At 47.4% G+C, this 16,797-nt stretch overlaps 2 protein-coding genes across 2 annotated transcripts; both read right to left on the bottom strand.

Moving 5' to 3' along the window:
* Nucleotides 1-8: 8 nt before the first annotated feature.
* LOC131265706 (uncharacterized) lies at nucleotides 9-732 on the bottom strand. The gene is made up of 2 exons (XM_058268008.1): nucleotides 415-732; nucleotides 9-346 (listed from the first exon to the last, which is right to left on the bottom strand). The coding sequence occupies exons 1-2, from the start codon at nucleotides 633-635 to the stop codon at nucleotides 25-27; spliced, it is 543 nt and encodes a 180-aa protein (XP_058123991.1). The 5' UTR covers nucleotides 636-732; the 3' UTR covers nucleotides 9-24.
* Nucleotides 733-3,134: 2,402 nt separating this feature from the next.
* LOC131261882 (uncharacterized) lies at nucleotides 3,135-6,656 on the bottom strand. Its single transcript, XM_058263732.1, has 9 exons — nucleotides 6,602-6,656; nucleotides 6,060-6,526; nucleotides 5,822-5,996; nucleotides 5,592-5,746; nucleotides 4,831-4,928; nucleotides 4,562-4,707; nucleotides 4,374-4,483; nucleotides 3,796-4,304; nucleotides 3,135-3,720 (listed from the first exon to the last, which is right to left on the bottom strand). Exons 1-9 carry the CDS (start codon nucleotides 6,654-6,656, stop codon nucleotides 3,135-3,137), a joined length of 2,301 nt encoding a protein of 766 aa, XP_058119715.1.
* Nucleotides 6,657-16,797: the final 10,141 nt, after the last annotated feature.

The raw sequence follows: 16,797 nt of genomic DNA, 5'->3' as shown, positions 1-16,797 counted from the left end.
AATAATTTTAGTATAAAAAGCACTTTAATCGCTATCATCGACAAGGTTGACTATCGAACTGGAAGAAACATCTGATTGTGGTTTCGATGTCTTTTGTTGAGATTTACTTTTTTTTAATTTGGTGGAACTATGATCGCCCCGCACGAGTTCACCTAGTTTGAGACGAGACCGGTGTGTCGTTGTCTTCTTTATCCGTTCGTTGTGATTAACCATTGACATTAGTGTGCGGTTTAGAAATTGTTTGTTTGTTTTCCTCAGTGGACACCGGCGCCATTCTGAAGGTCGTTTCTGTTCGGCGGAAACCTTCCGGATAGCCGTTTCTTTAAGAATTTCTTCGACTGCTTTTCTGCAATGAAGTGGAAAGTGAAAATCATCAGCAGTGCAGGCAATCCATAGCGCTAAAAGGCAACTTACTGTGTAATACTATCAATTTTCGGTGGAGATTTGGTACTAGGTTGTGATATAATGAAGCTATTGGTTGGCTTTTTCGTGGCTCGGGGTTTGGACACGGAACGGACTACACCGGGGATTAAAGAACTCGCGCTCGATTTTTGTTTACCGATAGCAACAGTTTGTTGGACGGGTACCGAAGCTTTTCGAACGACTCCAGGTATCAGCTGAGGTTGTTCACTCATTGTTGATGTGCCAACGTGATGTACAATGCCAGAGATTGAACTTTGTCAGGGCCATTCCTACCGAAAATAATTAAACGCAATTAAACTTATAGAAAACAGTTTCTACGTGAAACTATACAAACAACGCTAGTTGATTTTGTTGATGAGACAAAAGTAAACACGCTAATGTGTCATTCAGCGGCCATCTGTCAATTTGGATTTTTTTATTCTTATTTCAAAATAACCGTTGGAGTAAGGGCAACAATGAAAAATCAACACATAAGATACTGAAACATCATGAAAATTATTGCTAAACACTTTTTCGGATTTAAAACACAACACAAAGTTTTAGTTTTTCTCATTTCACCCATTGGTTCAGTTTTCCTTTTTTATTATTAAATTGTGAAACAAACGTTACATTTCTTTTCCACCGGTGGTTTTTTATACACAGTTTTTTTTCTTTTATCATCCGCCAATGGCAAATACGTCTCCAACATGAATTGAAATGAAAATGTCGTTTTATCAAGTTGTTTGGTGCAGCCGTGTGTGAAGTGACCAGCCAAACCGCAAACACTCTGATTCGTTACATTATTTTGATGTAAGTTTGCCTTCGTTGCCTTCACACAACACAAGCACGTTTGCTTCCCGCTTGTGCTGATGGTGAGACGATAAAATCCAATACATCCAGTTAGTATGATCGACGACACATGGAGTAACATAAAATGTACTTCTTCCTGTAAATTTCCGGAACCTGTTCGCTCAACGTACCTGTTCTGCTCCTCTCGTGGCCATTTGTTTGTTCGGTATCCGTTGTGATCATCGTGTGAAAACTAAAATAATCTTCCATGTCTATATGCTATCCTATTCAATCTTTACAAATCGGTTGTCTTATGCTGTGCGGCTCTTATGATGTGTACGACGTGCTCGGAGAAAAGAGATATGATGCAACAGTAGATTAAAACTAAACAAATAACATAATGTTTGGGTACATGCCATCTGTGAGTTCGGGACCAGAGTCCAGGTTTGTTTGTGGTTCGGAAAATAAGTTGTTGCTTTCTATCTTCGAACGGATGAAGAACGGAGTCCTTAAGCTTCGCAGTACATATTTTGGGATTGGTCCCCGGTTTTTGGTGCCAACCATGTGTCTCTGGAGTGCAACAGTATTGTGAAGGTATGTTATTTTAGCTATCTTCCTGACAAATCCAAAAAAAGTATCCCTTTGCTTTGGGTAGCCTCACTATCCGGCAAGTTTGATTTTTTTTTTCTCTCCCGTAGAAATAACGAAACATCTACAAATCAACAAATAGGTAACCGCTTTCAATGGCAAACGTTGGAGTGCTTATGATTCGATAATTATGTTTTAACAAATTTTCCTACAAACCTTTCCACATTCCGCTCGCCACCGCGGACTGTATCGAAGCAATAAAAATTACTAATTAACGATGGGGTCGACTAGTTAACGTTAAAAGAAACCCATTCCTTTCCCTTTTACTACTGTTATTCACTTTGCTAAACATCGTTTATCCCGTTTTTGCCGACGTATGATTCGACGAAGGATCGATTCAATGGCGACTCCCCTTCTTGGAGAACGAACGAAATTGAGATTTACACCTACTTGGTAATGATGATTTTCAATATTTACAAAATGTTTGGGCTAGAGATGTGTCGTACAGCGCCTCATGAACGTGTCTTTATGGTTGCTCGCTTCTTATACTCGTGAACAGGCTTTGCTGGTTTGTCGCTAGTTTTCCAATTATCCAACCCGATAGCCAGGATGTGTGTTGCCTACTATCCCTCCTCACACGAGTGTCCTTTTAGCTAAGTTTCAAGAGCGTTGATTTGTTTTCAATTTCCTTCCCGCAGTGTCGTGGCACAAGGAATAATCATCGACATCGGCCAGTGTTAGTACTTCCGTGTTAGTAGTTTTTCCTAACTAAAACCACCAAACCACAAGAGCCCAAGTGTAAAATTCTAACATTTACCCTATCCTACGGTGAAATTGCGAGATGTTCGTGAGGAGTGAGATGTGATCCTAGAGCGAGAAAAACTGGCTTAGACTCTAAGCGTCTTGCTGCCTACCCTATCCCTCTCTCTTCCTGTCGAGTGTCTGATGAGGAATGGGTAAGCGTCTCAAATCAAATTCAATAACCAACCTCCTCCCTCCCCACCCGCGAGGGGAAGGAGAATATCTCCGTCTACAAGGCGGCCCTAGGCTCACTTATCCGTAAATCGATAAGTAAACCGAACCAAACGCCATAGGCAGGAGGATTCCCGAGGAGTGGATCCCTTTTCCGTCATCTTCTTCTTCTTAAAGCACCGGAAGAAACCTCTCCACTCCGCTGAGATTGTAAAAAACCGTCTAATTAAACAAATTTCTAATCGACCGCTACCCGTTTGTGGCCACGCCCGATTGTGCCAGTGAACGATTGGTTCGTATCACTTTCGTATTCGTCCGCTTGTTTACCGCCAACAAATTTGCTACTAACCACTTGCCACCGGAACGCGATCCGGCGAAGCAGGTCAATGGGACGAGGTCATGATGATGACATCCGGTGCGGACTTCCGGATGTCGGCCCCGTAGGAACCACCGTTCGACCGGGCCGTGCCTCCGCCACCGCCTGCCCCGCCACCACCACCACCACCACCACCACCTCCACTCCCGTCCGCTAGGTTTCGTTCGAGGATGATTTTTTGATGGTGTGTATGCGGGTGCGGGTGTGTGTGGGTGTGACCGTGGGTGTGGGAATGGGAATGGCCACCGCTTCCATGGTGCGGTTCGTCTCCACCGACCCCACGGTCTTCGTAGCCGCCCGAGCCCGGTGGCGAAAGGTCCTCCAGCTCGATCCGGCTCACCTTGGAGCTCTTGGCACCGGTTCCGCCGTCAAGCGTCCCCCCGTGGTGATGGTGGTGATGATGATGGTGGTGTTTCACCCTCGGGGGTGGTGGTGTCACCGAGGGAAGTTGCTGCTGTTCGAGCTGCTGTTGCTGCTGCTGTTGCTGCTGTTGTTGGCTCTCGTAGCCGAATGTGGAGAAGCGTATGCTGTTTTGTAGCTGGTTGGGTGATTGGTTTACCTTATTCTTAAACACTGGCTGAAACAGTGATTCCCTGCAAGGACAGAGGAAAGCGTATTGAAGGTGAGTGTATGTAAAATTGAGATCATTCCGAGATAAAGGCACCTACCTAGTTTGACACGCCATATCACACATTGCTCCACCGTCGCGCCCAAGAGTTCCGGATCGCGACAACGGATCCTCGTGGTAGCTCCCTCGCAAAATATCCTGCGGATCCGCTTTGATGTCTATCCGGCTACTGAACATGTGGCTTCCAGCGTTCCCTCCTCCACTGCCGGCACTTCCACTCCCGACACTACCCACGGCCATATCCCGGTAGTACTGACCGCTGCCTACGTTCGTCGTGCTCCCTCCCTCGAGCACGTTGATCGGATCCTTGTCAAAGGCGGGCGGTGGCAGCTTGGTTATGTCCAGGTCGACCAACTTCTTCGTCGAATGGCGCCCGAGCTCGTTCAGCTTGCTTTCCCGCGACTGCCGGATGTGCTCCCGGATGATCTTATGGTCGCGAATGATCTTGCGCACGCAGTTGAACAGGAACAGCACGATCATACCGCCAAGGATCAGCCCGAACACGATCACGATGATGATGACATGCTCGGATTGGGCTGCCACTTGTTTCTGCGATATAGCGTAGAAATACACATGAGGACATGTAATACTAACGAAAAGGGTGATGAAACCACAAACCTGACACTCGTCCTCGTCCCACCGGAAGCGACAGTTGATGCGTCCATTACACCGCAGCTTTTCATCGATGCACGTCGCATCCTCACAGTCGTACTCGTTGTCCTCGCAGGCTGTAACCAAAACCGGAAGACGACATTTAGACCCTCCCCTCACTCACATCCCTTCAGGCGCATCCCTCGCATACTCACTTTCACCAGCGGCCTTCTCCCGGTATGCGGTGAACAGGATGGAGAAGGTCGAGTTGATGGCGGCCGCCTCGGCGAAGAACCGGATGTGTAGGACGTTCGTGCGCGACACGACCGAGTCCGCAATAGAGCCGCAAAAGTTTTTCAGTCTGCAAAGGAGCGTCGACAACAATTTACATTAAAAACAGCAGGATGGAGTTAGGTTCCGCCCCGGAACGCCAAGAGACATTCCGGGAGGAAAATGGTTGCGTAGGATGGCGGCACACCATTACCTCGATGGCAAATCCGTTCGTTCGGTGAACACATCCACAAAGTTGCTCTCGCAGTCGTTCGGTCGCTCCAACTTGAACTTGAGGAACGAAAGTTGAATCTGAGCGAATGAAGAAGAGATGTGGTATTAATTTCCTGCATGATTTCAAACGGTATCATTTTGCTATTTGAATTGTTTGATTCGTTTATTTACATTATTATTAAAATCATTATCCATTTGTTTTCTTGTGTTAATGTTTTGTTAGCAAGAGGGAACATATTTGTGTTTTTGGTGAATGTCCTACGAAAGAAAGAATTCAGTTGAATTGTTATAGAGCAATTGTTTGCTTGGTTTACTTTACGATTGTACTTTGAATAGATATTGGAGAAAATAAGTGAAACCATCTATTTTCATGCATGTCTTTCCGAAGGAGAGGTTTGCTTATTTACTTGTCGTATAAATTCCTTATATTACTTGTTTTTAAATCAAATATTTGGAACTTTCCCATGTCGTTTCATCATTTAAAGACATTTTATTCTATTAAAACATGATATAATTCAAATATTTGTGTGTTTAAAATTGTTAACAATTATTGATATTCCGTTTTTCAATTATTTCGTAATAAAATTTTGAGAGTTGTTGCAAAAAATGATATTTCTAATAAACCTCTACGGATAATATAAGTAATTTAAACCTCGCAATAGTTGACTGGAGCTAGTTATGTGGCGTTGTATGTTTCCGTATGTTTCCAATCAACTTCTCTCTGGTGTGAGCTTATCTTACCTTCCACCCCTCGGCCACCGTCACCACCCACATGCAGTCGAGCGAAAGCCCATGCTCGATCACGGTCTGCTGCTTTTCCCGCGGCACGTCCGTTCGGTTGATGAACCCTTCCATGCCGGACACTTCCATCCGGCAGCTCTCATCGTCGTAGACTGCTGCGGAAGAAGGACACAAAACCCAAAACCCCTGTAGTGTGTGGCAGAAGGTCGGAAAAGTCACCAATCACTTACACGAGGTGGGGCGCGGAACGTAGTCGTACACGATGACAAACCCCTGGTACTCGATGTTCTCGTCCGAGTGAAAGTGCAGCCACAGGAAGCGCTCCTTGGAGGTGATCATCGGTGGGTAGGTCTGACCGCAGTACTTACCGATCAGGGTGGAAAACCCGTGCGCACCATCGCGAACCTGGCGGAGGAAAAGCGATGTAGAGTTATTGGATGGTTCCGGAGTCGAAGACTCGTGCCTTACCTCGAGATAGTCGTACTTGCAGTCCTCCGATGGTTCTATGTAGAAGTGGTCCCGGAAGTCGAGCCGCACCAGGAAACCGACCGGTGCCTCCAGCACCACCACGCAGTCGCTGTTGTTCGGGTAGTTGCCCGGCCAGCCCGGATTGTAGAGCGTCTTCAGGTCCGGATCGCCCATGGTGAACGATTCGCAGTGCGGCAGGGCGGACGCTCCGGCGTACTCCGGGGGAACGGCCCGCTGGTAGCGGATGTCCCGGCGCGGTATGAAGCTGACCGCACCCTCCCGGTCGAGGTTGATGATGTCGGCGGCCACGAAGGCGTTCACTTCCGCCGCGGAGTCCGCTCCGACGCCGCCATACGGGGGCAGTTGTTCCGGCCGGACCACGGTTTCGGACGTCGGCGCAACGGCAATGGGAACGGGTTGATAGACGGGAGCCTCACTGGCAGCGACTGACGTCACTAGAAGCAGGCCTGCTGAGATTAGAAAGGAAGACGAAACCGAAAGTCAAACTCCCAACCTTCGCTCCGAAGTATGCAAATCCTTACCTGCCAATACATTGGCACCGAACAGGAAAATTCGCAGGCAGCCATGGAAACTCATCCTTACACAATCTCGCTGTCTCCCTCTCTCTCCCTTCGTTCTTGCAGTCACTTCTTGCGATTCTTATCTTTACAAACACCTTCCAAAGTGAGTTAATTTTCACTTTAAGTTGAGCGTTTCCTTTGTGGCATTACGGGAAAAAATCACCACGCTTGTTGCTACACTGAGACAGCTTTCCTTTTTGCCACCTCCGAAGCGATTCGCTTTATTTGTGCTTTTATTTTTCCGATTCCGGTTCCTTTCACCTTTTTGCATCCAATTTGGGGCCGTTTTCCAACCCCCGGAACGACTGCGAAAGTGCTGGCGTTGGCAGAAATTGAGCAAATGGACCGAAAGTTTGCCTCAAACGCACACAAACACACAAACCGACACTGGGTCGGTTCCTATTATTCCTTTCGGAAAGAATATTTTCTTTCCCTCCCCCTTCGGTCCTCCAGCGTTACAATTGCCCCCTTTTCCCCCCGCACGAAATCCCTTCTTTGGTGGGGCTCCCCGGGGAACGGAGAAAACGAAGGGAAGGAAAATGGAATGGACTCGGTTTTGGTCCGAGCTAACGAGTAAATGTAATCATTTACTTAGCGAGCCATACCGGCCACTTACGGCCAGCTTCCTTTGGCCAGCTTGCGCGCCGTGGTTAATTTAGGATTTTTTCCGACGGCTTCCTTTCCCCGGCGACGGTGGCGGTGGTGGCGGTGGCGGCGGCGGTGACCGTTTCTCGACGACGTAGGTGTGTCCCGCGAAACTGCCTTAAAAACACTTCCATTAGTAATCCCCTTCGGCCTTTTAAGGGTTGGGTTTTGGGTGCGTTCGATGTTGATGGCGCCTTTTTTTGTTTTGCTCCTGAAATGGGGAAGGAAAAAGAGAAAACTCGGTAAGAAGAGGCATCCATATCCGCGTACGTTCCAACCTTCCTCGGGAAATAAAAAAAGGGGCCTACCCTCGTCCCCGGGTAGGAGGGAGATATAGGCAATCAGTCACGTTCAGTCACAGCAACTCCGCAAATAAATTCGATTTGGCAGACGATGCCCTCCCGATGCGGCGAAGGTGGAGGTACCACTCCACTGCGGCCCCAAACACAACAACAGCAAACAATGATCAACTAATCAACTCACAGGCAAGCCGACCTTCGGTGCTCGGATGCTGCTCCCACGGTCGGGGCGGGGAGAAACCGGCCGGTTTCCGTTTAAAAATATGTTCTTCTTATGAACACATCAATCTTTATCGGAGAGTGGGGAAAACCAGGCGTGGGGAGGAGGAAAAACGGGGCTGGGAAAAGTAGACATACGGGAACCGAAACGTCGGCCGATGATTGCTGATCGATTGCCAAACATGTAAATGATAAATGACACACGAAAGATGACGTGCCACGGAGAGATACGTTTCAAGGCAGCGGGAGTTACACCCAAAAGACGGGCAGGGGAAAAAAGGGTGGGGGGGGGGGAGGAGGAGTTGAAGGTCAGAGGATTGTCCTCGGAAATGAAGTAAAATTGAAGAATGTACTTTCGAACGGAACGGAGGTTCGGGGAGAGCAAACGGTCGGAGGCGGCATCGGTTCCGAGATTGGTTCCGGGAGAATAAAAGTAATCTAACATCGGCGATTCTTTACGAAATTCTTCGGAACTTTGCGCCCAGTTTTATCAACCCCCTTTTTATGTAGAAAAGAAAAGTACTCCTCCGTCTTGTGCGACCGGAAAGCAGGTAGCGAAAGGGCTCTGGCGGGAATTCAAAGCCCGTCCCGGGGGTGAGGAGGCAAGCCCAAGGCCCAAAGCCCACTTGTAAAGGCAACCCGGTTTGGTTTATTTGGGTTTTGGGAAGCTCCAGAATATAAAGGGGGAGGGGGTAAATCGGAAAAGCATTGCGAAAATTAGCACGATAAATCAATTTAACGCTTCATCCTTGGCTGTCACTGGCAGCGAAAAGGCCGGCGAAGAAACGCCCGGTTGGAGTGGAGCAAGCACTTCCACGAAACCGTCTTCAATTGAATCCCGTCCCGTGTACTCTACCGTCGACGCTTGAGGGATGGGGGTTTCCCCCAAATACCTTCCAACCGCTTTGGCGTTTCTTCAAAACCAATTGGACAATTGGACGACGTTCCGAACGGATTTCCACTCTAGCCTCCCAACTTCCCAAACGTCGGGAAGGCTTTTTCATTTCATTTCGAATGTCAGGTGAAAGTGGACCGGACTTGTTCTACCGTGGAAGGGCCCGAATGACGACGACCAGGTTTCCACACACCGAAGAGAAACGGCTCCTCCTGTTTGACTATTTGTTCCGGTCGCCGGCGCACACGGGATTTGATAGTCTAAGCGGATTTGTTGGCCTTCTGGCCTCTTTTTCCCTTTCTGTGCGCCGGTACTACATCTTTATGTGATTCCATGTTTTCTTATGCCCAGACACGACAAACACACACACCGACACACGGGAAACAACGGCCACCGGACGGACTGGGACTAGGAAAAGTGTAGCCCTTTGAAGACCCTTGAACGTCTGTGCTTGAGACGGTTAGGATGCAGCGGACGTGATAAAGGGGAACGGATCCTTTGAAGTTTAATTTTGCATGCTTTAATACACGCACACACACACCCGTTGGTGAAGTCAGCATCAATTTCCACAACATACATTGTCACCACTTCACCATTTCCGGACGCTCGAATGCCCCGGAAGGTATCCGCAGTATACGCAACTTTTAAAGCAGGCAAAAGAAGGAACCGAGATTGTTGTCTTGTCCAACACGGAACATGATAGTATGTTACGGTAACGTTCGCCTACATGCACGGTGGTGGGAGGTGGTGGTACTTAGATCCGAGCTAGAGATAGGTACCATTTTCATCTTCGCAAGAGATTAGATTTGTCATTTCTTTGCCACGGATTACTGTTTAGATACTTCCGTCTAATCTCTGGCTAAAGAAGCAAGTCACTTAATCTTTACTACCTTGTACTCAGTAACATCAGGTTGTCCATCGAGCTTCTTCATGTAACATATTAGAGTAGCGATGGGAAAGGAAAGTTACGTAGGGTTGAAGTGAAACATGGGATTATTTCTCAGAAAATGATGAAGCACTAACGAAGGCTTTAAATAATTGGTATAGTAACCTTTTAATCCTTAGTTCCTTGTCGATACCGTTCTCAAACTGTTTCATAAACATTTCCATTCATCATTTTATTACCTATAAAACGTCAATTGTCGGGTCAATGCTAAAAACAGTTTACTTAAATTATGTTCCTAGAATAATTTTTCTACCAACTTCTGTGAAACGAAAAATGCGGGTCAGTATGTCAAAATGAATATGCTTCGGAGGGCGTTACGACATAAAAACACATCTTTGGAAAAAGAAATCAGATAGAGAGAGGGAGATAGATTGAAAGATAAGAAACAACACCTCTTGAAGAAAGCTCAAGCGGGCAAGCAACAAATTTAATAAACCTTCCGAGAAACGGAACTGTGTCCCTCCGTGCCTTGGGAGTTGTGAAGAACCAAAAAATTATGAACTATTACACGAGTTCTGACAATAACATCCCCGATCCATCCCCTTTCCGCAGAATCCAGTCGAGCTTGAATACACATCTCATGGGGGAAAGGAAAGTGTTCTCCTAAATCTGGCCGTCCGGCAAATCGACTTTTCCGGAAGGGTTGGGTTCACAAATTGAATAAATATTAATCTGGCTATATCATTCAATCGGTTCGGGGGTTCCTCAGCGGAGGGATGAAGAAAAACATTACATAGTGGTCGCTTGCGTTTGGATTTAAGGATTGGAAGGTAGAGCGGATGTTGTCCATCCTGCCGGACAGGAAGGAACAGGACCGAAGAAGATGTTTAATGATGTTTGCTGAGGTTTCCGGAGACTTTCCCTCCCCTGGAGGGCCGCCCTGAGAACGGATGAACGGGCCGCAGCGAAAGAAAAAAAGGGACCAGAATTTCCCTGGCATGCGGTTGCACCGTGGGAGGGCTTCACGCACACCGAGCGATGGCCGAGCTGGTGCCAACCACCCGTGTCAAGATGCCAGAACGATCATCGTCGCCGGCTCCGGAGCGTGAGCAGAAGGTGCGAATGAGCTCCGACGGAACCGTTCGAGCGTGCGAGCCACGTATGGTTCGGGTTCGGGGCTCGGGTGTGATATCGAGATGACGAGACCCGACGGACGTCCGGTGATCCGCCCTATCGGGCAGCCCGGGAGAGATTGTCGCCTCCGTCAATTGCTTGGGTCGATGCCAGGCAACGAAACGTGTGCGCCCTTGGAAAACCCTCCGCATGCTCCGGGAACGCGTCGTCGTGATTAAGCAAATCAAATTAATGCACGATTCAACGGCCATGGCCAGATAACCTTGCGAAACGCCCTGTGCGTGCGTTCGTGGGCGGCTTCTTCCTCACCCCTCCTCCTCCTCCTACTCATTCCCCTCCCAACCGCGGCCCAATCCGCATTTGCGTTGAGTGGCAAAACAAATATCGTCAATTAGGGATCCAACCGCCGTGACAAATTCGGGTTTAGGTGAGCGAATGATAAATTATTCGTCTTGCTTGATTTGATAAAAGGGCCGAGCATTCCGGGAACCCGGTTGAAGCGTGGGGCCTTCACCTAGAGCCTGTGCGTTTTGTGTACGCAGGGATTAAAGGATTGAGGATGCGAGCGAGCATGTGAACAAAAAGTCTAGAACAAGCGTACAAATTACAACAAGGCCAACGGCTTCAAAGGGCCTTCTTAACCTTTCGCTCGTTTGGGAGAATGTTTTAGCACATTCTTGATTTGGTGAAATTAATGCCGGGTAATCAGGGCTTTCGCACATCGAGTGTTAAAATCGCCCAAAGAAGGGTTTTCCACGAACAACTAGCGAATACCGAAAAATATATCAATATATTATTCGCTTGTTTAAAAGTATTTTACTGTTACATGTAAATTGCACTTTTAAAGCTATGTAAAAGTCTCTTTCTCGCTTGGCATTTAAAAGTTGATACGCATCGTTAAGAAAAACAATAATTTCTTATGAAAACTAGTTCGTGATTTGCCTATTTTTCAATATCTATGCACACTAGATCTTCAACAAGATCAAGTCATTATTCACAAGAAGAAATTCCTTTCGATTTGAATTTCAACCGTACTTTTCAACCAATGAAAAAATAAAGCCATAGAACTGTATTTACTTATCAAAACTGATTTGAAATGTTAAATTCTTCCTACGCACTTTTCCTCACTTGTACGGGTGTTTGTGATTAGGAAAGTTTTTAACACTTCATAATACATTCCTTCTTTAACAGAGATCAAGTTATTTGAACAATTGAAACATGAAAGTGTCACTGGAAGAAATCTTAAATGGTTAGAGCCTTGAAATTACAATTGCATTTAATAATCCATGAATCCGTACTTTTCAATCAGTGAAAAACGGTTTTGGTTAAAGCCGGAGAATTGTTTCTACTGATGAAAATGATGATCTGAAATGTCAAATACTACCAACGCACTTTTGTCAACTGGAAACTCGCTGTGGAAACAGTTTGTCTTCTTCGCACGTTCCTAAGAACCGTTCCTCTCCGGAAAAGCACCCCCGCCGGACAGATTAAATTGATATTCTTATCAGATTGGTGATGACTTGAGATTGTATCAAACAGCTACCGGTAATGCTCAGTTGCAACTAGAATTGTTCCGGTTCGTTGTCTGGTGCTCGTTGCGAAAGCGGAAGCGTCGGGAACGGGAAAAAGCAATCCATACAAACGATATAATGAAGAGGTGTCATTAATCAAGCGCTTTACTGGGCGGGAACAGGGGGATGGATGGTTTTGAATTGGAGCTTGGAGAAAAATGCGCTCGGGCGTTTCAAATTTCTGCCCGGAAAAACTGAAGATGATGTTTTAGACTGTCGTCTTTGTTTTCTCCATTCCTTTGGTTCGCCTCTGTTTTATTTCATTTCATCTCGCACAAACGGTGCCTCAAGTGGGGCGATTTATTTTCCTTGCAGTACAGCAGCACAGTCGGGGCCGCAGTTGGGCCACCCGGACACGGTGTGCGCACACATACCGGAACGAGAGAGAAGAAAAAAAAAAGCCGGAAAAGTAACGAGTACACAATGGCAATTTTCGCTCGCAACACGAAAATCATTTCACTGTGCAAGACGTTGACATCTTGATCATCCCTTCCATCAAACCGGACGTTCTCCGTGTTCCCCCCGTCGTCCGTGCGCGCGCGGAGGTGAGAAATTTGGTTGACAATTTCCGAAGAATGATTTTTGCCCATCATTTTTCCTCCAGGGCGCGCGCGAAATCGAGCCTCACCTCAAGCTGTCACTTTCATCCCACTCATTTCCCATCCCTCGGGCGAGTAGGGGGAGGGGCGGGGAGGTCGATTGGGTGGCATTCGGCGTTAATGAACCAATTCTCTTCCGGAATTGCCGTCCACTTCAGGCGACCCTCACACACCCACACACATCATGGTGGAAAAATTGAGAGATCGATCAAAAAGGTAAGCACATGGCGAAAGGGGGAAGAAGAACGAATGAAAGGAAACTGCCTACAAGGGCGGAATAATTTCGTTCCTTGCCATCCTGATTTTCACACACACACATATACACACACACATACACACCCGATCACAATCGCCCGCGGACACAATGGACTTCCTCCACTTGCGATAAAACCTTCCTGCAGCTTCCGGGGCCAGTTGTCGCCCCGGCTACCGGGCGTTTGTTTGTGTGTGTGTGTGTGTGTGTGTGTGTGTGTGGGAGGGTGGGGGAAAACCATGAGACCACACGGGCCTAAGGACAGGCAGCGCCATCCCGGTTCGCTTCCGTTCGACATCCAACGACTGCTTCCGTCGCATTTAGGGCTGATACATTTTGAATGAAATTCGTCCGTCGTGGAAAAACCAAGGACCTACCGAACCGCGAAGGAGAGAAAGAGAGAGAGAAAAGGAATGAAGATGGAAGTCAACAAAAAAAAAAAAACCGTGCGAACAATATGAATTGTGCGAGCGAAGGAGTAATAAAATGCCGATTTAATAAAATGTTTATTTATTGGAACGCATAAGAAACGCAATTTTTTGCCCAAACGCGAACGGCGAACGGGGACGGGACCGTCTGCAATGGGTCGCAGAGCGGTGGGGAGGGAGTGTGTGGACAAATTGTAAAAGTAAGGACGTAAAAGAAAGAAAGAAAAACAAAACCCCCAGCGGGAAAAAGCGAGTCCGTTTCGGTGGAGTAAGATTGTACTTCCGTAAAACCCGTGGACTCGCAGCAGAAGATCGTTTAGCTTTTCCTCGGAGCGATTGGCAAATGGACCTCGAGCTTTTGCAATGAGTCTGTGGAGTGGAGTGGGTGGAAAATTCCACTCCGGCCAAAGACCTGCTAGTATGCCGAAGGTTTTCCTTTTTTTCTCTCCCCCATCCATCGCCCTTTCGCTATTTCGAATTTAGTCACGTGCAATGTTAACGTTCATGGTTCACTGTACGCGTATGATGTGTGTGTGTGTGGAGGTTGGCCTGTGGCTACCAAACGAGCACGATCCGGTACCGGCGCTAGCAATAGCTGCAGGATGTAGTAATTTTCGAGCTGGCTGGATAGAAATAGGAACTAAAATGTACGAATTTTCCTCTTACAAGCACGCAGGGAGGGAAGGAAAGGGACGGTGTGTCTCGCTCTCTGTAGACGTGGAGTATGATGTCAGCAAATACTCCTACTTTCACATACACACACATTCGACCACATTACAGGGTTGTCGCTGGTGGCGTTGGCGTTCTTAACTGACACTCTTCGGGTTTCGTTGCTGCTGAAAGTTAAAACTTCTCGGACCATTGGGGGGGAGTGGGGAATGCTGGGTCTTGCCCGGAAGTCACCGGAACATGTCGTGAAAAACGAGGCCTGTACGGCATTGTGACAGGCCCGCCTGACGTCAGTGCGCAGGTTATGGTGCAGCGGGTTTTGCAGCGAACCGGAACTACGGAACGGAACGGAAAGGACTCGGACAAATACCAGCACTTGGATGGAACGTAAAAAAAGACGCAGATACGGCCGGGGAAAGGAGGGGGCAACTGGAACTTGCATCGGACGTGGTGTTCCTTACACCTCATGCCCCATCTCCCGGTGGGTCTTTCGCCGGACGCCTGATTGCAAGACATCCGTTGAAGCGAGCAATGATGGCAAAAGTTAGCCAGAAGGAACTGACCGAAACACAATTCACTCCATCAAAAAGGACCAAATGCGGGTGCGAGAGGGTGGGAAATGTGCTGGGGGAAGGGAAGAAAAAACCAGAAAACAATCCCACGACCAGGAAATGGTTGTCCGTCCGGTTGTTCGTCGGCAAAAAGCGACCGACCGGGTCCGGAATGGAAATGGGTCAGAGAAAACTTGTTATCGGTGGGCATAATTATGAGTGAGAACTAATTCCATCCCAGCACGGGATGGTATAAGGAAAGGGGCGAAAAGGGACAAGAGACGGCGAGGGATAAAACTATGGGTGGGAAAAAAGAAATGTATCCCAAAAGTTTTGGGCGAACAGCAGACCTAATTCGGAACCGCTTCGGCTTTGGTCGATCGTTTCAAGGTTTCGATCCTCGGATGCACCGAGACTTTTTTCCACTGCACACAGTGCACAGTGAAACTGATAGCGACACGTTTTTCCGAATTGTTATGCAAAGAAAAACGCCTTCCGTTATGTTAATTTGCGACGAATTCTTATATCGGATAAATGTTGACAGTTGAAAATTCGAATACACTGTATCGGTATTAGAAAGGTGGTTGGAACAATTGGCAAACTTTCACAATAAATATTGCTCTTAACATTGTTTTTCCATTGTTTTTGAAATAGACTTTTAGTTCTCGAGCAGATTAACTTTTTCGTTCGATTATTTAAATCTTTCTTAAACCTTTTTCATAAGACAATAGTTTCGTTAACTACTTTTAGAAATCACATTTTCCGTACAGTTTCCACCGATTCCCCACGTAAGATTAATATAAATCAAGTTTATGAACCAAATCGACGGAAAAAGAACCAAGTACCTCGCGGGAAGGCCGGGAAAACCCCCCACCCTAACTCCGAGGGCAATTTTATTTATTGGCCTGCCCGCACAGTCGTCTCACTGTGCGCGGCGCTGAAGCATGCGTCGACCGGCGAGGAGCGGGCTCGAGTTCAGGAAAAGTTCGAAAAGCTCCGGAAATGGACGGAAAACACAGGAAAACGAGCGCGAACGGAAGCCGGAGCGAGGCGATGAAACGTTGAGTTGGGAGGGAAAAATAAGACCGGGTCAGAGAAATACCCTTTATACATCCCATCTCATTCTCCCTATCGCTCTCTCTTTCTCTCCCTGTCTCTCTCGCCCTGTCCCTGTCACCCTCATTTAGTTTGAGTTATTATAGCTTTAATATTCAATAGAAATGCAGTTCCATTCGAAGGGACATGCTGAGAGCCATTAAGTCAAATCTAACGGTATTAGGACGGGTTTGAACAGGGAGGGAAAAAAAGCAAGGAGAAGGAAAGAGGAGAGACCATAACTTTCCGTCCGGGAAAGGCACGTTGCTGGAACGACCCTTCCGCTTGCAGCAGCGTGCAGTGCGTCCGGGAAAACTATCCACTAATCTGCGGTTGCGCTATTTCGCCACAGGACAAACTTGGCCGTTAGATGATGGCACTTTGCATCTGACGGTCGGGCTCGGATGCAGGTTTTCCCGTGCTCGAGGTACGTGTGTGTGTGTGCGCGAATATATACCAAGCATCATGATGCAGCTGCATCGAGTGGAATAAAAATATGTTAGTCCTGCACAACGCTCGTTTTTCCTCCCATCACGATCGCTCGTAATCGTATTTGAAAATTCTTCGCCCTTCAATTTTCCTCCCTTCCCTCCTCCTTCAACGGCCTCGAGGGGGGAGCCGGAAGAGGATTATTTCATTCGCAGCCGACACGTAGCCGAACCGAAACCGTTTGCACAAACCGGACAAACGTGAACGGCAAACGGTATGTGTTTGGTTGGCATTAAAATTGCAAATTGAAGAGCCATTAACTAAAAATAGGATCAAGTGTGTGTTCTGCCTGTGCCGGGCAGAAAATACCCGCACACTGGAGCACCTGCGCTAGCGCCGGGGCCGGGATCGCTTTTCGTCCCGGCGACATCTTCGTCCGAGGGAAAAAATATGGCAACATAAGCAATCGCTTGTTACAATCTGC

The sequence above is a fragment of the Anopheles coustani genome, chromosome 2 (genome assembly GCF_943734705.1).
Source record: "Anopheles coustani chromosome 2, idAnoCousDA_361_x.2, whole genome shotgun sequence".
In the NCBI taxonomy this organism is placed as follows: Eukaryota; Metazoa; Arthropoda; class Insecta; order Diptera; family Culicidae; genus Anopheles; species Anopheles coustani.
The sequence above is the reverse complement of the archived record's forward strand: the minus strand, read 5'-3'. Positions and strand labels throughout refer to the sequence as shown.

What these genes read in the sequence shown, in the direction of transcription:
- LOC131261882 (XM_058263732.1), bottom strand. Translation starts at nt 6,656, where the DNA reads ATGAGTTTCCATGGCTGCCTGCGAATTTTCCTGTTCGGTGCCAATGTA. An exon ending in GCAAGTACGACTATCTCGAG is followed by an intron (nt 5,997 to 6,059) that starts GTAAGGCACGAG and finishes TTCCTCCGCCAG; the next exon opens with GTTCGCGATGGTGCGCACGG. An exon ending in GGAGAAGGCCGCTGGTGAAA is followed by an intron (nt 4,484 to 4,561) that starts GTGAGTATGCGA and finishes TTTTGGTTACAG; the next exon opens with CCTGCGAGGACAACGAGTAC.
- LOC131265706 (XM_058268008.1), bottom strand. Translation starts at nt 635, where the DNA reads ATGAGTGAACAACCTCAGCTGATACCTGGAGTCGTTCGAAAAGCTTCG. An exon ending in AAAATTGATAGTATTACACA is followed by an intron (nt 347 to 414) that starts GTAAGTTGCCTT and finishes ACTTCATTGCAG; the next exon opens with AAAAGCAGTCGAAGAAATTC.